General features: G+C 40.4%; 1 protein-coding gene across 1 annotated transcript in view; it reads left to right on the forward strand.

Moving 5' to 3' along the window:
* The window catches only part of LOC126277930 (multidrug resistance-associated protein 1-like), a 333662-nt gene that overhangs the window by 307235 nt on the left and 1948 nt on the right, over positions 1 to 24479 (forward strand). Inside the window, exons 28-30 of the mRNA XM_049977507.1 lie at positions 3439 to 3764; positions 6780 to 6894; positions 23296 to 23375. Coding sequence (XP_049833464.1) covers positions 3439 to 3764; positions 6780 to 6894; positions 23296 to 23375 — 521 coding nt within the window. The remainder of the gene's footprint in view (positions 1 to 3438; positions 3765 to 6779; positions 6895 to 23295; positions 23376 to 24479) is intronic.

The raw sequence follows: 24479 nt of genomic DNA on the forward strand, positions 1-24479 counted from the left end.
ATGTTGTGAAATTGGTCTGTGATCTTTAGTTTAGTGTCCAGTGGGACCAAAGTTAAGTGGAAAAGGTGAATTTGAACTTCCAGAGGAAGTTTGAGCAACCAAATGGTCCAAAGTTTAGCATCCATCATATGATGTATGTCAATCATAGCGCGGAGATGACACCAGAGCTGGGATGGGGATCTGCAACCCAGCTACTCGTGACTGATGATGAGGTGGATAGCTTCCTCTGCAGACCCAGGTAAGTGCTAGAGGATGGTACATTGGGCAAATGCATGTTTGTCCATAGCAGGAGGCGAAACCACAGTATCGCAGATTAGCTCCAGTTCATCATGGAGGTGACAGTAAAAAAAGGAATTTCGAGCTGTCATCCATGACGCCATGTAGCTGCAGGATGTGGTTGACCAAGGCAAACCATGTGCGTGGGTGGTCCTTCCAAAGGGGTGGTAGCTGAGGCCAATGGATGGGGTAGTCTTGGCGTAACTGTTTGTCGGAACCTGTCACTCCCTATCCATATCTCTGCAGCATAACAGGCTCAGGTGCAGTAGCAGCGTACCAGTTCACAACACTGTCAGTGGCATGTGACATGGTAGGCATGGCTGGCTTTACCATGGTCTAGAAATCAATGAGCTGGGTGTTCAATGGAGTAACACCAACGGGCATAGAATGGACCAGTGTGGAAGAGTCGACCGTAGTTGACCGCTGTTTGGAAAACGACAGAGAACAGTTTCTGTGCCCCTCTCCTACAGGTGCATTAAAATTGTTAAAACACCTAATATTTATGGAACACATGCCACATGCGGCAAATGTGGAAGGAATAAAGCAGACTCTGCTAGTGGTGGGGGAGGGGTGGGGGGAGGTATTTGGGAGGGCTTGTGCAAAATCTGGAGTTCCGCGATAAACATGAAATTTCCTGTATTGAGCATTCGGCTTGATTTGTACCACCACTGACTCAGGCGGAAAGTTCACACTGGTACTTGGGAAACTTGTAAACATAGTCACTGGGGTTTAAGCACATTGTGTGAGCTGTTGTTGGGCACTCAGAACATGTGGAATGTTCACATTCGACGTAAAACGTTCACATGTGAAGTTTTGTGCATAAAAACATTTTGTTGGTACAGAACACTGCCACGTGACTGCTGATTCATGTACAATAATGAAAAGTTATTGTTTGTACCTAATGCCAGCACACATGGTTGTGGGAATGTAGAAGCACTGTTCTGTTGAGTACAGCTAGCCGATGTGTTTGGAAACTGCATGAAACTGTTGCGAACACAAGGTGGATAGTTAGAAAATGATGCCCAAGTGTCCGTTGGAAAACCTAGTTGGCACATGTGGGGTGTTGCGTGTGGCAAGCAATCCATTGTGTACTGCTTGACAGAATGAGAGTTCATTGTAGCACTGACGAATAAATTTGGGGTTGCCAGTATGGGGTTTGTGTTGTAGGACTGCCGGGTCCAATGAAGTACAGTTCACCACATGTAATAAACACAATTTTATTGGTTCATAGCACACATATAAAGATATACACATCACTTGATTCTGAGTACATATGTTTTCTGTACCACACACGAACACAGACTGCTCACAAAGAGCAACATAGGATGGGGCCCCTCCATGCCCACACCAATGTGGTGACCAAACCAAAAGTTCTACTGTCACTTCCGTATAACATGTTAGTTTTCAAATCAAGAGTCACAGTATGCAGGCTGTGATGTTGTCCATGCGTCTAGGTAGGATTGCTTGTTGACATGGTCCATCAGGAGACAGAAAGTGGACGAAAGTGATTGAAGGGTAGTGGTTTGTAAGGGCAGAGGGTAACAAAGTGCCAAGGCAAGCACCAAGAGAAGAAAAAAACCTCAGCAACTGTAGGACAGGCAGTAAGAGCAGTAGCGGCTCGCTAGCTGTGACAGCAAAGCAAGGTGAGGTTATGTTAGTGCGAGCTATCATGCATCATTACCTTTGTTGTTGTGGGTGCTCATTGTAGATGGGTCAGTCTGGGTGCTGTGGCTGGGCTCCTGAGAATTCTCCTGGGCCTGCTGCCGTAGCTTCATCCCTGTGACTGTCCAAGGTCATCATACATTAGTGGTCAATTGGCCATAGATCAGCTCACAGTGTATGGGGTGTGTGTGGCTGGTTTGTGTCTTGTGTACAGTATGGCTTCCTTGCGCTTGCCTGTTTTTCAGTGGGTCAAGCATCTGGGGTTGCCAGTAGTAACTGTGTTGCAGGGCTCACCAGTACTGTTGTGTTAGCATGCTATAGACCATAGATGTTTAGTTCCTTGTTAATAGTGTCTTTAGTCTATTATATTTCAATCTATGGTTATGGTCATAGTTCCCTAGAGAAAGAATAAATGGATTATGTGAGTGTCTCATGTTTCTGTACAGTTGTGTGGAGAGTTTTTGGAATACCTGCAAGGAGGGTATCTAGCTGATATTCCTGGTGAAGATCCGCAGTGTGTGTGTAACATATGAGCATTGCTTATGATTCTGAGTACTTTGTTCACTCACAAAGAGCTTTCAAAACAAAGATGTTATACGCGACATCGTTGATAGTTGCCACAAATGTATATTTGAATTTATTGCAAATTGCAATTTTTTTGAGGTCCCTAAGAATAGGTATGACTTTTGGGTGGATCAGGCTGTTTCATACATTGAGTAGGCAATGGGATGCCACTTTGAGAGGAGTAAAAAGGTTTGTGGGAATGAAGTTTCTCATTCCCAGGCCCAGAAAAGGGTGTGATTAGTTTTTTCCAGTCTGAGACGATATTTGGTGATGAGAGGGGTGTTATTTATGAGCTTGTCTATGAGTATGGTCAGAGGATTAGGGATATGTGTCAAAATGTTGCATTAAACACTGATCTTCCTTTTCCTGAATTTTTTTTTTTTTTTTTTCCAAAACCTTTCATTAATGCATTAGTGGATGGGGCCACCCCCCATGCCCACACTGATGTGATGACGAAAACAAAAGTTCTACTGTCACTTCCATATAACATGTTAGTTTTCAAATCAGGAGTCACAGTATGCAGACTGTGACGTTTTCCATGTGTCTGGGTAGGATTACACATTGACATGGTCCATCAGGAGACAGAAAGTGGATGAAAGTTTGTTACAAATAAAATACTGACTACCATGTTGTGGTTCTTGGTGCAGAAGGAAGTTAGCAAGTTTTAAATAATTTCATGTTTCCTAGTGTTTAGTATCTATATATGCTCAATAGCTAAAGCTACAGCTTTTAAAACATTGCAATTGACATTGTATCCAATTTTTCATTTTTTCTGAGTTTTTGTAAGGTATGCTTAATGAAATAAGTATTTGTTCTCTTCTATCCTCTGTGTATTCTTAAGGTTAAAAAATAATTGAAATTTAGACCTTTGTTACACATATATTTGCAAAACATAAGTTACCAAATTTACTGAATTTTCTAATTTGCCTGTTTAAGGTTGGAATAGTTGGCAGAACTGGAGCAGGCAAGTCTTCACTGACATTAGCGCTGTTCCGCATCATAGAACCAGCTGGTGGCTCAATTGAGATTGATAATGTTGATGTAACCAAGCTGGGATTACATGCTCTGCGGTCATGTCTCACTATCATCCCTCAAGATGCAGTTTTATTTTCTGGGACATTGCGTCTCAATCTTGATCCTTTCAACAAGCATTCAGATGAGGAAGTATGGCATGCACTAGAACAGGCACATTTGAAGATTTTTGTGGAAGGTCAAGCTGCAGGCCTCAGTCATGAGGTTACTGAAGGTGGTGAGAATCTCAGGTAGAAAGGAAACTCAAATTGTAATTTTTTCTTATAAAATTCATAGTAATCATAGTATTAATTGTGAAGGTTACACCTTACATAAAATCTGAACTACAGAGCATGTCCATAAAGTACGTATCATTTTGTTCTATCGTCATTGCATCACTAGTGTTGAAGTTCCACACAGTCAGACTCATATATCAGGTTCATTGTCTTTTCATTACCACTAGTATAGAAGGGTCATGTTGTGTTTATACAAAGAATGTTAAGCCATGAAATTCATTGTCGACTTGTAGAGATTTGTGGTAAAAATGTAATGACTGATGGAATGCTAAGAATGTGGGTGAAACAATTCAGTGAGGAATGATTCAATGTCCATGATGAAGCATGGAGTGTGCAGCTTTCTGTTGACTGCTTTAATTGAAAAAGTGAAGTAGAAATTTCATGAAAACACAGTTCACAATAAAAATGCTTTGGGATGAGTTTCCACATGTTTCAAAAGCTGTTTTGCATTAGAGTCTCACAAATCATGTAAATCTTCACGTACTGTGTTCTCATTGGTTTCTGAAAATGCTTATGGATGTCAACAAAATGAAGTGACATGGCAGTACTTTGACATTTCTTACCCAATACAGTATTGAAGGAGATGAATTCTTAAACAAAATTGTGACTGATGTTGAAACTTGGCTTTGTAATGTCACTCCAGAATTAAAACAACAGTTGATGCAGTGAAGACACTCACTTTTCCCAAGACATCATGTGCCCTATTTCCTAGGACAAACATAGTTTTTTGACTCTTGAGTTCTTTCCCAGAGGTGAAACTATCAATGAGGTGTGATGGTGTGAAACAATGAGAAAACTTTGGTGCACAATTCGAAACAAGAGGCATGGAATGCTCGGTCTAGGCACTGTGTTGCTACTTGCCAGTGCATGTCCCCATTCTGCTGGTGTCACTCACAATTTTATTCAACAATTCAGTTGGGAGAAGTTTGATCTCCTTAGAAGTTTGATCTCCTTCCACACGCACCAAACCTCACACCTCTGACTACCACCTGTTCTTGAACTTGAAACATGACTTTGGAGGAAAGTGATTTGGCAGCAATAATGACACAGAAGTCAATGTTCAGCAGTGGCTTACTTCACTGGCCACATCTTTCTATGAAGAGGACAGAGAAAAGTTGATTTACCACTACGACAAATGTCTGAACAATGGTGGCAGCTATGTAGAAAAGTAACTTAAAGAATTCTTTTTCTTGTAAAAATAAATTTTGGTTTGAAGAAATGTTTTTCTGAGTTGTTTCCCAAAATGATACATACTTTTTGGACATGACTATAACAATATAATGCTCTGTTTCCAAGGAGTAATCATTAAGACTTAATCATCTTGAAGAAGGAAATCAAGCTGCAATGATGAACCTTCTATCCATATTCAGCCTTCAGTGCTAACTCTTTTTCTCCAATGATGGATGACTTGATAGAGATATTAATCATAGGCATCTGTGTTTAATGTGTTCTGGAAACATTTCATCTTGAAAATTGCATTGTAGTCATTCTTGAAATGCATACAATACAATGGCACCTTCATTTGAGGAAAGAGAAAGTAGACACTGGGTGCTATCTCAGGAGAATATTCAGCTGATTCAAAATTTAATAGCCCAAAACAGCAGCAAGCATGTTTGTCCTGCACAGAATATGCTGGGGCAGAGTTGTGGAACAAAAATGTACTCCTGAGCAGCTTGCTACGATGCTTCACTTGACAGCCTTTCATAGCTATGTCAGGAGATTTTCGTTGTATACTCTTGTGACAGTCTGCTTCTTATGAGTGTATTTGGTTAACATTTCACTATGGCAGACCCAAAAGCCATGTAGTATCACCTTGCCCAGTGAGGCTGGGTCATCTTCATTTTTGGCAGTGAATCCACAAGTTTCCACTACTGGCTTTGATCCTCTCTCTCAGAGTCACAGTGAGACACACAGCACTCATCCATGTTGGTTAGGTGGCTATAGAAGTAATCTGGATTGGCTGGACACAGCTACAACATTTCTGCTGCTGCTTCAATTTCACTGGCCTCTTGATTAAGTATAAGCATTTGCAGAACCCAGCTGCTGTGAGATATTTTATCTGCAAAGAATTCTGCAAGATGAAAAATGAGCCATGACAGATTTTCACTTTTTTCACTATCAACACTGATGTTTGAGCAGGAGGCCTTACATTTCTATGCAATTCCCAATTCTTCAGGAAAATATTGTCTGTCAATTTGTCCTTAGTCATCAGTCTCATCTGACGAAACTGGAAGCATATATGTCTCCTTACCACTGTGTCATATCGTGATGCATTGTTTCCATACACTTCCACCAACTCAGTATGGATTGTTGCAGTGCTGTTACTCTTCAAATGCAGAAAATTAATTACTGTACAAAACCCCACTTTATCAGTGGGGTGTATTGTTTTGTTTTGGCTGCTTTTGCAGCATGCTATGGTACAGTGGCATGGAATTTCAATGTGTGCCATGATTACAAACATGTACCTGCAAACAAACAAAAAAATAAATTTCATAATTTTCTTGTTTCAAAGTGGTAGTTTAAAATTTTATTACTACCTCTCATATGCACACAATACTATAAAAGATTGACGCACGAGGAATGACAGTCTGTCAGGTTAAGTTGGGAGGGCAAATCAAGACATATATTGAAACAACTTCCAAATTGTGTTACTCAATTTATGAACATAGTGAGTCATTGAATAGGAAACATTGCTCAAATATTAAATTGTTTAATATATTGCTCAGTCTGTAGATGGTTTGCTTGTGACTGGGAAAGCTTACTAATTTTATTCCAAATATATCACTTTTTACTCTATGGCTGGTGGCCATTGCATTCACTCATTCTTCAATTCCTAAGGCCTCAGCCCTGATGTGTGTTTCATTTAGTTTTCCCTATTAATTACAAATATTTCTCTATACACGTGCAATACATTTAAATAAGACAAGATATTTAAAAAAATGAAATAATGAGTCAAATTTGTGATTTTAGTGTTGGGCAACGTCAGCTGGTTTGCTTGGCCAGAGCCCTATTGCGCAAGACAAAAGTGTTGATTCTAGATGAGGCTACAGCTGCTGTTGACCTCGAGACTGATGACTTGATACAGGTAAGCTGTAGGCCAGAAGTTCTAAACTCATGTGTGCGTAGAATTTACACAGTTGACAGTGACAGATTAAGGACCAAACATGGTTGAATAGATGTAAATATGTATGATTGCAGGTATGTAATACTTCTAACATTCACATTATATAGTTGAGAATCTGCTTTTGGTACCTCCTGGAAATCAATTGATATAAATCATAAATAACTATCCATGGAATTTAACAGCATTCCTGAAGAGAGACCATTCCAATTTACTGAGAGATATTTGTGTTGTATCAAAGAGCTATTTTTTTCAGTATAGACTACAGTGCTTCAGCAGTACTCGATAGTGTGGGACAGGAGAGCTTTATATTTCATATTCATGCTTGTCAAACACGTCTCTGACATTACCAACCTTATAAGAAGAGACTTAGCATCTTTGAAGTTGACACTCATTACAGTATTGTGCATGTCCTTTCAATGTGATCATATCATTCACTAACAACTGTAACCTGGCTGCACAAACCATTCTCTGATTTAAATTTCAGCTCAATTTATTTATTTTTTACCTCTCACTAAAACAAAATTATGCACCACAAACATCAATAATAATATTAACTTCATGAAAATCTTTGCTTCTGACTGCCCATATCATGTTCTCCTTCTGTTAGATCATCAGAAACTAGTCACAACAATGGTTATGTACTGAAGGCACACAAAGTTGAATATCCTCTTGAAAATAATCAGCCACAAAAATATTACAAACTCCCATGAAAAACTATATTATATTAACATTCCATGTAAAGATTCATATTGGAGACAGCCATTGCAATATTTCACTACCTCTCCCCGCCCCCCCCCCCCTCTCCCTCCCCCCTCCCCCCCTCCCCCACTCCCCCAATGCTCCCACTGGTGTTTGCTTTGGCAAACAGGACACTGTAAAAGTCAGTGCAAAGAAACATATCTCAAAATTACCGTGGAATAAAACTAAAATGAAAAAGTTGAATCTACAAAGTACATGTTAGTCTAATGAAAAATAGCACATGTCATACCAATGAAAATTCAAATACTATAAAATTTCTTGCCCATATATGGAACCTTCTAAACACTTTGGACCCTTCTTTATGATTCAACTAATTAACAACTGTGCATACCAAAAGTACATAATACATATTTTCTAGCTTTCAATAAATGTTAATTTAGTGGTAATGTTAAGTTTAACAAAAATGACAAAAATTATACACTAAGTCCATTGATTATGGCTCTCTTCTCCGTCAATACAATGAAATGTTCATTCTGGCAAACACAAGGCTTTGGTTGCCTCCTCTGTGTCATCGGCATTGTGGTAAATGCTTGCTCACACTGAACCCTAGTCTCGTAGCCCTTCCAGTGCTCCTAGAATGTGAAATACAACCAGCAAAGACAAACACTGGTTTTAGTATCTGACCCACATTTCAGTCTGGTAACATGTATGAATAGAAACCTCTCATCCCTTGAAATGGACAATAAAGTTCCCTATACCTTTAATACTCCCTCCAAGAATAATTTGTGTGCTACATCAAACTATTTCAATTTAGACTAGGTAGCAAAATAAATGTGTGATTGCTAATGATTATCATATTAGTAACAATATATCTTATAGTTTTCTAAAAGTAATCATTGAGACATTTAAGCAAATATACTCATTCTTATTCTATTAGAAAGCCAAACATAAAATGTAAGAAACAAAGATGTACTCTTCACAACTTAATAGGCAGTCTCTCCCACTGTAGGTAGTGGGGAGCGGGCATGGTAATTACGATTATAAATAGTCACTCACACTTTCATCATTTACTGTGAATACTTTTATTCTTAGAGCATATACACAATGAGTACAGCATACAGCGCATACTACAGAGAACTGATCTGGAAAAGATATGGTTGTTCTTGCTGCAGTAGGGCAGCAATATTATTGGGGGATAGAGCCAGTGGTTCTTCATCCCAACAGAGCCTCCCCCCTTCCTCCCCCCCCCCCCCCCCCACACACACACAAATGCGGAGCACAGTGACTGGTGTACATCATTATGCATTGTCCTGCTGGCAATGATCAGTGCCGACTTACCGTATTCTGCCAGGTGCCTGGACGGCCATAAAGGGCAGCTGGCCCACTACATCAGTGGTGGTGCCGATGCGGTGGTGGTGGTGTCTGTTGAGGTGTTGGTAGCTGGTGGTGCATTGGCTGGTGCGGCTGTTGGTCTGCTGGCAACAGTGTCTGGGATACCAGTCATCGTTATGAAGTGGTAGTCATCCAAAGAAAATTTCAGACCACCTTGTCGATTGTTGGTGGAAGGGGCATGGAGTGCTCTAATGACCTCAAGATCTTGCTGCAGCCTGACTGTCTCTTGTCAAATTTGGCCCTAACCATGAGTAGTCAGTCCTGGAGGGTTATGGAAATTTCTTCTGGGAGGTAGTCTTGCAGGTCTAGAGTGACTGTAAATTGGCGTTAGGGGCCTGGGGCTGGGGCTGGTGGGGGGTAAACACAAAGTGTGGGTGCTAAAGTCCACGCCAGTTTTATGTGGTTCAGTGATACTTGTCATTTTTCCAGCTTGCAAGATATCAACAGTGTTTGGCTCTCATTTCAACAGCTTGTACAGGCCATTGTACACTCTGGGGAGCCAAAGCATGCAATCCGTAGTGTGACAAAAGCTTGGGTGACAGTATCAGCTGAGATATCAGTCAGAGGTGTGGCCTCCACCCATTGAGTTGTCCTGTCTATGGCTGACAGGATGTACTTGTATCCACTTGAATCCGGGCATGGCCCCACCATGTCTATGTGGACATGTTTGGAATGGCCCTTCAGGATGGGGAATATCCAGAAGAGCGGTTGGATGTGACATCCTGTCTTGGCCCATTGGTGTCACATGCAGGCTCTCATCCATGCAATGCAGTCCCGTTTAGTGTTAGTCCAAACAAAATGTTCTGTTATGAGTTTCAGTGTCAGGTGTAGTCCAGGGTGAGACAATTTGTGAAGGATGAAAACTGTCTTCCTGAAGTTCTGTGGGATGACCAGTTGTTGCCTATCATGAGATGAGTTGCATCAAACTAGTTTAGTTGTGCCTGCAGTAGTGCACTCCTTACACTGGAGGCCCATTGTGTGTCCAGATAGCAGGTTTTGGAGGTTGCTATCAGTTGCTTGTGCCTCCACTAATTGGTTGAAGTCAAGGTGTGTCGATGTGGTGGCAAGTCATGAGAGGTTGTCATCCACCATGTTTTCTGTTCCCCGTATGTAGTGGATGTCCACAGTATATTTTGAAATCAAGTACAGGTGCCGGAATCATCGAGGGTGGAGGGGTATTGGCTGGTGGGTTTTCAATAGCGTCAGCCGGAGGGCAGTAGTCTGTGTAGACAGTAAACGGACAATACTCAGTGTCATCTTGAAAGTATCGAACTACTTTGTATATGCCAAAAGCTTACTATCAATGGTTGACCACATGTTTTTGGGAGTTGTTCAGTTTCTGTGAGAAAAACCATAGGGACTGGATTGCACCGGGGACTTCCTGTTGTAGCATCGCCCCAATTGCCCTATCACTGGCACACCATATGGGTGTCTGGTGATTGGAGTGCCAGGATGGTGGTCTGAACGAGCTTGGTTTTGATGATCTAGAAAGCTGCTTGCAGGAGTCCAAGTGAGCTTAAGTTTGCCTGACGTATTCTTGCCAGGGAGTGACCTTATAAGCGATGGAAGTGTTTGTGTGGCGTGAGGGAGGTGTTGTCAGTAAAAATTAATTACCCCTAAAAATGGCACAACTCTTGATAGTCCATCAGGATGGTAAGTTATGGATTCAGTCTATCTTTTCTGGGACTGGGTGGATGCCCAAAGTGTTGACAAGGTGGCCTAAAAATGTAACACATTTTTGCCGGACTTGGCATTTGTGCTCGTTGACCAGAACGCCATGTTGTGCTAGTTTTTCAAATACCGTTTAGAGGTGTTTCTCATGATCTTCAGCTGTTTGTGAGAAGATAATTACATCGTCCAAGTAACAATAACAAAAGGGCATGGTAAAAAACAAGCCGTCAATTTACCGTTGCCGAGTCTGGGCTGTGTTCTTTAGTCTGAAGGACATAAAGAGAAATTCAAATAGTCCAATTGGTTCATTATTGCCATCTTTGGATGTTCTCTGTGGCCATTGGCATCTGCAAATGCGCTCTTTTGCAGTTGATCATGCTAAAGATAGTTGCACTAGCCAGTTCCTCGGAGAAGTCCAAAATATTGGGTATGGAGTAACGATCAATGATGGTGTACACATTCAAATGTCTGTACTCCCCGCACAGGTGCCACATTTTATCTTTTTTCATTCTCATAGTTACTGCAGAGCCCCACACACTTTCTGATGGCCTCATGTTGCCCTTGCATAACAGTTCCTCAATCGCAGCCTTGGCCACTTTTAGTTTGTGAGGAAAGAGGCAGTGGGGCCAGCATCGGACAGATGGGCCAAGGGCAGTATTAATCTTTTTATGAAGCTGAAATGGAGTAGCATGTGAGCAAAATGAGCCACTTGTGGAGGTGATATTACTGTTTACACTCTTCCCGCCTGCAAGAGCACTATCACTGTTTTTGCATGGCCCACTCATGGGAACATCGTCACCAGAAGTAAGAGGCACTGGAATGACCTGTGGTTCTGAAGACCCAGTGGCATCTCAGGCAGGTGGTTCTCCTTGTTGCTGATGTGACAGCAGCTGTTGCTGTGTGATGTGCAGTTGTGCCACGAGCTCAGATCAGTAGTTGTGGAGGTGTTTTTTAACTGCTTGTGATCTAGCATTGGTGCAGCAGAGGTAAGCGTATGCAGTAATCATGGTTTTAAGCTCCTTAAACAATGCCTGGCACCTGTTTGAGATCCGGTACTGTTTCAGAGGTAGGAGGAGGAGGAGGTGGAGTCTTGTCCATCACTGTTTACTCCAGTGATTGTCATGCAGCCATCGTGATGTAGTACTAAGGCTCTACCCAGGTCCATCAGGTTATAATGACTCAAAAAATCTACATCCAATACTGCCTCTACGTTGGTGGCCATGAAAAACATCCAAGGGCGAGAGGTGTGGTTGTCCAGTTGAACTGTGATAGACGCCATACCTATCACGGGAATCAGTGAATTGTTTGTGGTGTGTAGCTCTGTAGCGGATGGTACATTTTCCAGATGCTAGCTGAGGTGGCAGCAAACATTGGCACCCATGTTCACTGGGAAGTATGCCCTAAGGTGGTTGTCACAGATGAAGAGCCAGATGTCATTAGAATGTAGATGCGGGATACAATGAGAGTTGTCATATTTCATAGCGAGGTGGCTTGAGGCAGAGGAGCGACCTGATGAATCTGTGTCAGGCTGCTGTACTAGCATGGGTAGCTGCAGGGTGTATGACAGTGGCACTTGTTGGCACTGAAGTGTGCATGGAAACGGTAGGGGGAGTGTGGCTGAGTAGACACAGCATCCTGGCCGGGTGAGTTGTTGTGACGGTTAGGCATGGGTCAATGGTCAGGTATGAATGCGGCGGGTGGTTGTTTACACTCCACAACAAACACAGCACCTGGTCCATCACAGTATGTGATTGTTGGTGCCTAGCCTCAGCAAGGTCTTGTGAGACTGCTGTGGGTGTGGCGTGGACAGGCTTGGCTGAGATTGGAGCAGGTCGGTGATTGTTGGTTGCCTGGACGCTGTGCAGTTAGCAGTGTGTGGTGGTCTCTGTGGGCATGGCCAATGTGCAGGCTGACCCAGGCTGGCTGTAGATGCAGTAAGTGCTGACATTGGTGCCGGAGCCGACACAATTATTTATTAAGGTGTGATGTTGTGTGAGGGCAAGCATCCGGTTGGCAGGGCATAACTGGGTTTTGAGCAGTTTGTCCTCATGCATTATCATGACCATCTGTAAGTTTTCAGGCAGCTTGAGAAGCCATAGTGACCAGAGAGCACAATCTTATAAGAGATTTGTGTCGATTTGGAGGCATAACCTGGGCCAGAGTGCTGACAGGGTATCGTGTCCCAGCGACATCTCAGTGATGGCTAGGTGGAGTTGTTGTCTAGGTGAATGTGACAGGAACTGTAGTATTAGCATATTCTCTGTCTTGTATCTGTCTGTGGTAGGTGCTTGCAATAAAAGTTCACTGATAAGATTGGTGTTGGTGAGGAGGGGTTCAAAAGCACCAAAAGCTCGTTGTGATTATCTGTGATCCTGGCCAACTGGATCCTGCACTCACAGAGTGTGAACCATACTTGTGGAGAATCAGCTTATAGTGGTGACAGATGTAATTTGGTGTGTGGCTGGTGGTAATCTACATGGTGGCAGGGGGCTGGGACCAGTATGGGGTTGCTGTAATCGTGCAAAGTACATAGCGCAGGTTCATGAACACTGCCCGGTAGCACTGATAGAGGTGGCAGCTGGCATCATTTTGTGGTAGTTGTAGTAGATGTGTCAGTAATGTGGATGTCGGTACCAATTATCATCAGCGTCATGGAGGATGGCATTGTTGTGGGGTACTAAGGAGTGTGGCATGGTTGACGGGTCCTGGTTGGTGGCAATTGTACTGGATGGCACACCCGTGTAGGTCACCCAACATGGTGGCTGTTGTAGGTACTCCTTGTGTTCCCATTGTGTGTGGGTCATAGTTGTGGTCAGGCTCATCATATTGATATGCTGTGTTTGCAAGGTGTGAAAATCCTGTGCAGTTGCAGGTAGACACGGTGTGCCTGCTTATTGAGTGAAATCATGTGGCAGGTGTGGCCCAGAGCATGGGACAGCTGTTGTTGGTGTGGCACCATCGTGATGTCATGACACGGGTTGTGACACAACCATAACAAGTGTGAGGTCACCAAGGTGTTTGTGGTATCATACGGAATGTAAAGTTAGGCGTAGGCTGTGGGAAAACATGGTCTGGGGCAGGAAGCTCACTTGTAGGACAGATTTGTCCACAGTAACCCATAAATATTGGTCATTTACAGTGGAAGGCAGTCATATATGTTGGTGATTGTTTGTCAACAGTTGCAGTACTCTGGAGGATGTCCATAATTTGGTACATTGCACCCGGATTGTCAATAAGTGTTGAGTCATTAGAATGAAAATGAGTGTGGTGTAGTTCATTAACACTGTCACTAATCGGTATATTAGTATCGCTGGTTAGGTGAGAAGTGGGGAAAGTGGCAGGCAGCCATTGTTCACAGTGTATGGTCATTGTTGATGTACCACAGTTAATAAAGGAAGAGGCAATCTTTGTCTCACCACTTTGAATGATAACATCATACTAGATTTGAAATTGAATGTGTTCGCCCATTTGGCAAGAGGTAAGGATGCCCTGGTTTGGTGGTTGTTGAAGCAATGGGAACACTGTTGCCTGTTTGAGAAGCACAGTTGCACTGGTTTCATCATCTGGGAATCAGCAAGATCACCAAATAAATGCACAAATAAATAATCTGTAGTGTTGCCAGGCGATGAAGCACTGTTGTGGGACATATTCTTCGTGGTGAGAAGTTTGTACCCCATGGTGATCAGTGGTGTGCCAGCACAAGCATAACTCAGTACTTCATGGCACAGTTGTAAAGAAAATAATGGGGTCACTACTGTAGGTAGTGGGGAGCATGCATGGTAAATTATAACAATAAATAATCACTCGCACTCCCATCACTTACTATGAATGCTTTTATTCTTGTAAAGTATACACAGTGTGTGTAGCATAGAGTATGTACTACAAAGAATTGATCTGGCAAAGATACAGTTGTTCTTGATGTGGTAGGGCAGCAATATTATTGGGGGATACAACCAATAGTTCTATGTTCCCACACCAATGTGGTAAACCATACCTAACTTAGACATTGATCATAATTCAACCCTCCACAAGCTTATTACCTGATAACACCTTATAGCTTAACTCCTAAGTTCTGCTGAAATCATCACTATCTCTCCTAGGAGATAATTTGTTACTACCCTTATATTACCATAAAGTGTGCATGCAGGAGAATTTCTCCCAACAATCCACATCACATATATAATTTCAGATCTGTGATGTTTCTCAAACCAAATGCCTTCTTAGATCTTGGGTATGCTAGCAAATACTCATTTGCATGGTGTTTCTGTTTTACTTCAAATGGCCCACGGTACACACACCAAAATTTCTTTATTTACCCTTCTGTTTTCTTTGACTGCTTCTTGATATTCACAAAAAATAAGTCCCCAATTTCAAGTACAACAGATTTGAGCCCACTTTCATGTAATCTCTTCATTTCTCTTGCCTTTTTCCTCATTTGACCCTTCCCACTTTTCTCCTTCTCCTGAGCAGGTAGTTCCTGAGTAACTGGAAACTCAGCCTCTTCCTTTATCAAATTACTAGGTTCAGCCCCCAGAATAAGCTCACATGGAGCAGGCCCAGTATCCTCATGCTGTAAATTACTTATAGTTGTCTCAGATGTAGGCATATTGTTGATCCATGTTTATTAGGGTAGTAGGCCAGCACAACCTATTCATCTCCCTCACAACTCTCTCAATTAGGTACCCTTGTGGGAAATAAGCTGAAATTTTAATGTGCTTTACACCATTGTTCTCCATGCACAGCTTGAACTACTTTGACACAGATTGTGGTCCGTTGTCTGACAGCAAGGCCTCTGACATACCCAGTTGGGGAACAAAACCTTTTCCAATTTATCATCCTGAGTCCACTTGGTTGGACAGAGTTTGGAAAAATTTTAAAACCTGTGTGTCATTACACTATAACTACACCCTCTTCTTAACATCAATGAAGGACCAAACAAATCTACTGCCATTAATTCCCTAGATTTAGTATTCAGTACATTTTGTCTCAAATCTTGAATTGGCATGGTAGTTGCCCTCACCTTCCGATGTGTAGCACATGCAGCCAGCCTCCTTTTCACCATCCTTCACAAGTTGTTAAAAATGACACTTTCTTTAAGCTTGGCATGGTCCAAAGTATTCACAACTTTCATGCATGACAGTAATTAATTTTACATACTGGTTCAGGAAGCTTAGTTCCCAATTTACTACTCTGTCACCTTTCCTTCTAAATAATGGATTTTTACCTGTGGTTAACCACCTCAGTTCAATTAATGCTTGACCATCTTAGGTTTAATTTGCATTTTGCTCAAGTCTAACACACCTTCTTAATTGTGCTTTCACCTTTAACCTTTACAAAGTATATTACCTTTGTCTCACTCCTGTCCTGTACTCCCCCTTGACCATTCCCATTCATATTGTTTGGCACCCAAGACAAAGCATCTACTGTAACATTCTCGTCACCTCTTAAATAATGAATCTCCAATTCAGATTTCTGCAAATACAGTGCCCACCTAATCTGCCTACTATGTTGCACCTTAAAAGTTATAAGTAAACTTAACACCCTACGATCAATGAAGACAATAGTTTTGTTACACAATAACTACTGTTCAAATTTCTGGGCCCCCCACACCAAAGTAAGAGCTTCCAATTCAGACACACTATAATTCTTGTCTGATGCTGAAAACGTTTGATTATCATATGTAGTTGTCTAGTGCTCTACCATCCCTTCTGATGTGTGTACATTTGGAAATGCTTCCACACCCAGCACATGTTCACATGCATCCATAGCAATGCAAAATGCGATATTAAAATCAGGATGGTATAATTTGACTAAAGATGACTAGAGATAGGACTTTCATGTTTGCAAGACATGTACGTTACTATGGTCTGCATTAATGATTAGCATTTGAACCATGTCAGTCCGTGAGTTCAAGGTCAACTTCGATATTGCTGCACAACAGCTCCTGCAAGTAAAATGTGCCTCCAGCTCTCTTTGTTGCTTTAAACTGATGGCAGTGGATCAGTGTGATCTGAGCAAATGTGCCTGATACCCCACAGATGTATGCCTGAAATGTACTGTGAAATCAGTAAATTTGGAAGAGGGTTCATTGTTGGCATGAGAGAGTGTGATGCATCCATCCAGGATACTGCTGCTCATGCAGGACAAAGTTTTTTGGCAATGCAATGGGTGTGTGCCAAATGGTTCAAGGAAGGATGCAGAACACAAGATGGGTCAGGTTGTAAAACAAAGAGGACCATCCAGAGTTGATAGATTTTTTTTTCACTGAGGAAACCACTGTACTTTCTTGACTCTTCTGCAAGCTTTGTATTCTAGTACCCACAAGTAATGAATGATGATGTTACATATTTGGTTCTGTGAAACTTTCATAAAATAGTTTCCATATTGCCTGGTTTGTCATTCTGCTGTATCACAATTTCATTGAAATGATGTGCATCAATGATATAATTCAATTCAATTCAATTTATTGCTTGTAACATGTAATTTTACATGCATGTGCATTTTCAACTTAGTATAAAGTGTTTACTGTTACAAGCTTTTTGCTTTACATTATTTCTTATTACATTCTAATTCATGATAAATTCAAGTTATAAAGGCATTTTTGAATAAGCCACTGTTTGATTCACTTTTTAAAGGTATCCCCTGTCAATATCTTAACTTCATTTGGTAAAAAAATTATTAAAAAGATTTCCTTTGACATAGGGGTTTTATGCTGTGAAGTTTCATCTTCTGCTAACCATACGAAAATCTTTTCTATGCCTTGTTTCATAGTTGTGAATATCCATGTTTCTTTTTGTGTCTTAGTGTCTTCTTTCATAAGCATTATGATTATTCACACAGTTCCATTTTTCTTCTGCACAACTACAAAGTAGCCATTATACCACTTTGGCACTGCTCAATGATCTCCAAGTCCACCACTCTTCTGACTTATTTACATCATTACTTCCTGTTTTGAAACAGGTATTAAATAGGACTTTCCAAAAAAAATGGATAATGGTCCTATATTGCTATTTTACATTCAACCCATTTCACCACTCCTGGTCTATCAGAAAAGGCTCTTTTATTTCAACTCAGAACTTACCTTAAATCTTCTTGCTGTTTGCCTGTTAATTCTAGTGTACTTCTCACTTTCTGGATGAACATTTTCTCCTGGTCACTAGGCACCCATGTTGCTTCAGGTCATATTCCTATGTCATATACATTATACTCCATTTTCAGATGGATGTACCTTAAAGGTAGTTCCACATGATTCATATCTACCTGGCCAAAAAATTGAATCTTCCTAATGTTTCCTTCTAAATCATAGAAAAATACCCTTTTTGCAAAGTCTGTTATCCCTTTCAGTTTGTTGAAAAGGTCTACCCCAAAAAGCAGTTCCATCATTAGCCCAGGTATTGCTAAGAACTGAAATTTTGTTCTGCGTCCCAGTATTGAAATTTACAATAAAACTCTCAACTTAATCACTTTCATCAATTTGTCTGTCACCTCAATTATCTTTACATCCATTACTAACATTGTTACTAACTCAGTCTGCTTAACTGTTGACTCTCGTCATGCCTGTGATATCTCACACATGACACTTCCACTGTCTAGCAAAGCTTTCATGGGAACACCCCCTATTTAATCTTGACTAACTTGGTGGTTCTCTTTCACCTCATTCACCAAGGACTGGCCTTCATCTAATAACTTAGCACTAATCTGTTGTCTCTTATCACAGTTGACTACCTTGCACCCATGTTCATCTCCAAATTTGTAAGGTTACAAGGAATACTGTAATAGTGTAACTAATTTGCTGGATGTGGTAATGTTTACTGTGGAAGAACAGGTGGGATGTAGCAAGCACAAGTCAATATATTTATGGAGTCACCTTCTTGATAAAGAGAGGAGGCAGCATACAACAGTTTCACATTGAATTACTTAGTTACATAATTGCCTATGTCTCAGTGCATAACTTGGTACATTTGTTAATTCTTCTTCTTCTTCCATATCCGGATGCACCAATTATATCTTCCCTTCCCAGTAATTAGCAACGTAGATTGCTTTGTCATTGACTTTCAAAATATCATCTTTAGTGCATGTTATAGAAATATCTGGGCAAATCAGTAGGTTAATAATGTAAGGTGTGATTGTCTTGCTAATCATTGGATTTGCTGGGTATCTGATCACTGAAATAGGAGTACTCCATCAACATAAGAGCTCTTCAAAATAGTTCAAAACTCAAATTTAAAGTATAGTAGCAGGGATAATATTTTGGACATTAAAGAACATGTTTTATATAAAAATTAAGTTGTAAGGATGTTTGAGAACCTCTGCATAATAAGTTATTGTCTTTTATTGTGAAGGTACTGTTCAGTTTTTGATCTATGTAGAGCAAAAATGAGTATTTCGTATGCCACACCTTTTAGGCAAAGACGTGATTATACAAAAGAAGAGGGGTGAAACTGCCAAAAAGTGGAGTGCCCTTAAATATGTAAATAATCTGATGATTGTCTACAAAATAATATAAGGTATTTAGTTTTATGTATTTTAATATTGTAACATTGTAAATGCATGATGGCCATGTTTAGAAATAATATATTTGACTAATGAAGTGTCACGTGACCGGACACAGGACAGAGGATAGGGGACAAAGGTTGAGGTCTTTTGATTATGGTCCGTCGGTGCAGTAAGGTCAGTGCAGCTAAGAGCTGCCGACATAGTATCACGTGGCCATCAGTTTGTTTTGTGGATGTGATTTAGTAAAATAAAAATGTTTTCATTCAAAACTGTTGTCGGTGTAAATCATTTGTGAACAATCGTGATTTAGACAAATACATGAATTCATTCACTGCTGTACTTAGGCTGGCTATTTACTCAATATAGGGTGCAAATGCAAGTGTGCACAACAGAACCCCTTTTGCAGATGAGTCATGATAAAAGGTTGTGTACAAGCCCAGGTGAAGTTGCAAATTTACCTATGATCCACAGATTTCCCTATCGAACCAACACATCAAGATTTCAATACTGTTTTAGTTGTTCTGCCAGTATTACTTTGTCCATTACTGACTCATCTACAACATGTTCAGATTTGCTGACTAACACATCATCCTCATCAAAAACAAAATCCCATGTAACGTCTTCACCTTTCATTTCACTCTCACTTCCCATTGCTTCTTCTCCTTCAGGCATCCTCTCCTCTTCCGGGTCATACTCTTCTTTCCGATAGTCTTCCACTCCATCCTCAATGGACCAAAATTTCAACCAACCAATGTCTTTTCTTTTAGTGTTTACATGACTAATGCCATCCCCTCCACCTTGTTTTAAGCAACCCGTTCTATTTCATCCACCTGTCCCCCCAAAGATCCAAATTCCAGTGTTTCTCCCACATAACAACTGTATTTCCTCTTGTCTAAGACTATATCTTCAGCTACCTGGTTATTTATGTTTTCAGGTGACCAGAACTACTTCTCCCCCCTTTTTTTTTGTAGCTACAAGAACTCTCTGGTGTGACTCCACTTTCAATCAGCATCCTACTCCCCATATGGTCCTCCCAGTTCCCATTTTATTGTGAGCCTCTCCCCAATGTTGCTCCTGCCTGAGCCATGGCAGAAGCTAATCCCTATTCCTCAGGCCTGCACTCTTGAGGTGAGGTTGTTCCCCATTTATACCCATGGGTCCAATATTCCTATCCATGTCTGGTGACTACACCTACAATGATTGTTATTCCAATAGTCTGACATCCTCTGCCCAGCATGTCTATTATTCACTCCCATTTGGTTGACTCCATGTTACCCTATATCTCTTGGTGCATTGATTATACCATAATTCCTTGGCTCTTTGTGAGGATAAACTCTCCAAATTCTTTGCAGGAAATTAATAAATCCTTCAATGGTATCTGTAGGTGCTGCCTTATCTGGGTACACAGTTCATTTTCAAGGCCGAGTATAGTTATTTCAGCATCAAGTTTGTTGTCGAAATACTTCATTTTATCCACCCATTGTTGGCAAAAGTCTGTGAAGGAATGGCTCTAACTCTTGTCTCTTACTATGACAGTTGTTATCAGTCTCCTCTATCTGCTCAGATATTCTAGCCTCAACTCACTATTTCTGTAGTAACATTCGATTCTGATAACCTCAAGGTCTTTCTTGAGCTTCACTCTAACAGAATTCAGCTCCAACTTAATAAATTTCACCTCAGTTTCAATTGAATCCACACTGGTTTTAATTGAACTTCAGATTTAGTTGAACCATCTTCAGATTTAACATAACCAACTTCAGATTTAAGTGAGCTTTATTTGCTTCCCAATATTATCAGGCATCTGCAACAACAAATCCCATTTGTGGAAACTTATACCTCTCAACATTATGATCAGAATCTTGCTACATTACAACCTGCTGTTCACCATTAGATACCTTCGTATACCTATCAACACTACCATCTCCACAACAGACATAACTGAAATCATTACAGTTATCTCCTACAACTGATCTTTGCTTAACAACCTCCTACTCTTGGTCCATTTGGTTCCTACAAACATTGCCACCTTTCACATCCACATTAACCAGTTGTGCATCCCAGGAGTGACTACACATTGTTAGGCAGTATTACACCACACCTGCTCTTTATTTACTGTCAATATGCCACCTTGTGCATCAAACAAGTTGTGGCCACAATGAGTGCAGCAAACAAAAACACACTCACTGCACAGGTGTGGGTCTACCTACACAAGGCACTGGGATGATTCCTGATATTCCTTGACTGCTGCAGCTGAAAATCACAACACTGCATCCCCGTGCATGCACCGTAGGCACATGCAGGCTGCTGGGAAGGATTTGAAGCTGATGGAACTGCATCAGCAGAGGCTATATTACTCTGTTGAGAACACAAGTGCACTAGTCACTTATGAACTGCTAGGCATAGTGTGTCAGCCACACTCATGAAATCATTCACTTATCATTGTTCATACATCAGTTGACATAAATGAGCTGTGTTTCTCACACTTAAATAGTTTATTAAACCAAGCAGTTTTGTCTTTGTCAGAATTCAAATGAAAACTAGTTGATTAATACTGTTACCAGCCTACTCCTCTTTAAATATTATTCCACCGACTAGAAAGGTGTTACAACTCTATGCAAAAAACATAGTATATTAACATTACATGCAAAGACTCATACTGAGAGCAGCAACTAGTGATGTTTCAGTTCTTCACGGTCAGTTCTTGATAGTCTGGATGGCATACTTCCCTTGATCATCTGCATTCATAAATGTACCCTGATTTAGGAAACAGTGTAAACGTAGACTCATTCCAGCATGTTATGTGTTTCTTTTGGCTGATAGTGAAATTTGTGTATTCTTTGAGCTCCCATTTTATCTTATCTTTTTGAGAGTTTACAGATACATTAGTCTTGGATGGTCACAATTTACATGAAATATCTTACAGCATGAAGTTCACATGTATCATTAGTCTACCAGATTACATTAATTATTAATTTTGAAGAACAACCTATAATTAGTGTGGTGATAATGATACAAATATTTACTGAAATGGTGATCTGTAACTTCAAAATCACAGTATTAAATAGAGGACAACAAGTTTGTTAGCAGTTTTGTTTAGTTAAATACAAAAATAAAGAACTAATTTATGGGCTAAAATGTGAAAAATAGCCAGAATTATGATGTTTCAAAACAATATGTGCTTAAATATGAAGTAGCTGCTGCTACTTGCAAAAAAAAAAAAAAAAAAAAAAAAAAAAAAAAAGAGGGGGGGGGGGGTGGTTTGTGGCAGGACAAAGAGAACTGAGACAGAGGTAGACAGCCTAAGCCATGTACTCTGTAACAAGCAAGAAGATGACAGGAAGCCACCTGCTCAGTCTGAAATCTGAATCACAAAAGAGAGACTAGGCTGTGTTCTGACTTCAGAGATTCAGCAAGCAACTATCACATGAAACCTTTCTCACACCTACTATAGGCTGCCTGTAGGCCTGCACGGCTAGTTGCTTCAGCAGAGCACAAAAATGGTGGTATCTGGTAAATCCATAGTTCTGTTGGGAATGTAGGTACTTTGGGGAACTGAAGCTGGTAGTGAGTTGCAGCTCCAAACTTGAAAGAATATTTAAATTGTCAATAAAGTATTACTGAATTGCTCCCATTAACCCGAAACTGCCATGGCATTCTGTACGTGTGCATGTGTGCGGCACAGGCATGTCTGCATACACAGTGATGATAACTCAGTTGGAGAGAAAAGAGAGAGAGAGAGAGAGAAAGTAATCTATTGCAGATGCATTGTGTCTGTCCCAAGGCTTTCAGTAAATATAAATATTCATGGGATGCAATTCTAGGCAAAAGTTTTTTTTCCTGTAGTTATAACTATACCATTTTCCTTAGTTTTGAGAAGAATATATTTAATGTGCAGTCAGTGAACGTTTTGAAACATAATATATATTTGTAATGGAGCTTTTCACTAAAAAGTCGCTTGTGAGCTGTAGTCATTTTTAAATCTTTTGCGCTGCTTGTCACCTTTCCTTGAAATGTGAAAAAGAATTTGTCAGCTCAGAATATGTCTCCTGATTTACTGTTAATATGTCCGTATTTCTAAATTATTTCTCTTTTTCTTTCTTCCAGAAAACAATACGCACAGAATTTGAACAGTGCACAGTCCTGACAATTGCTCATAGGTTAAACACAATCATGGATTACAACAGGTATATAGCCTATATGTCATGGCATGTAAATGATAGGATTACATCTACAGATGCAAAAAACTGAGAGAAACCATATGAACTAACATTTGTTGGGTCTATAGTATTAACTGGGTAAGAAAGTGTGCAGGATATTTTATTTATTCTGTGGTAACTAACGAATGATAATAGAAAAAATAGCCAACATTGGAAATAGAATAAGAACTTGTATCAGGTGCTCTACTAATTGGTAATTGTCTGTTTTTCAGTGAATGCTTCATTTCAGTTTTTGAGGCATTCTTTTTATATCCTGTGTGCTAGATTCTGCATGTGCAAACCTTAGAATGTTTCAGTGTCTTAGCTAGTTAGAAACTGAATATTATTGTAAAGGTGATTATGAGTCTAATATGTTTTATTACTACACATAGAAAGTCTGGAATTGGAGCCTTATGGTAATAATGCAATAGAAATATATTTTGTTATTGAAGGTGTGTGTGTGGGGGGGGGGGGGGGATGTATTAACATCAGATGTTACAGAAAAATGCTCTCTTAAACATTAATTTATTGTGGCAGATCAGGCAAGGCAGAAATTGGGTCATACACCCCCTTTACTGAAGTTGCCAAAGAACAAAGAACCCACACATTAGATGTGTAGTTGAGAAGAAGGTTTGTCATTAGATGTCGCATTGGTTGTTCATATTCTACATATTTTACCTAGCAATAAAAGTTGATATCAATACGTACTACAAAAATAATGGAAACAGAGAGAGGGAGGGAGAGAGAGAGAGAGAGAGAGGGAGAGAGAGAGAGAGATTGTGTGTGTGTGTGTGTATGTGTGTGTGTGAGTGTGTGTGTGTGTGTGTGTGTGTGTGTGTGTGTGTGTGTGCGCGCGTGTGTGTGTACGTGTTTCTTACACATCTCCTTCTAAACCACAATTGCTGTGGAGCTAAGAACTATCTCCCTATCAAAGATATGGGGGTGGGTATGAAAAGGAGTATAGCCCACAATGCATAAATTTATGATTGTATTTGCAAATGAGTACACTTATTGACTTGCAAAAAACTTTACACATAATTTCAAATATTCAGAAAATGTTTTCTCACTAACAACCCCGGCAAAATGATGAAA

This window comes from Schistocerca gregaria, chromosome 6, assembly GCF_023897955.1.
Source record: "Schistocerca gregaria isolate iqSchGreg1 chromosome 6, iqSchGreg1.2, whole genome shotgun sequence".
In the NCBI taxonomy this organism is placed as follows: Eukaryota; Metazoa; Arthropoda; class Insecta; order Orthoptera; family Acrididae; genus Schistocerca; species Schistocerca gregaria.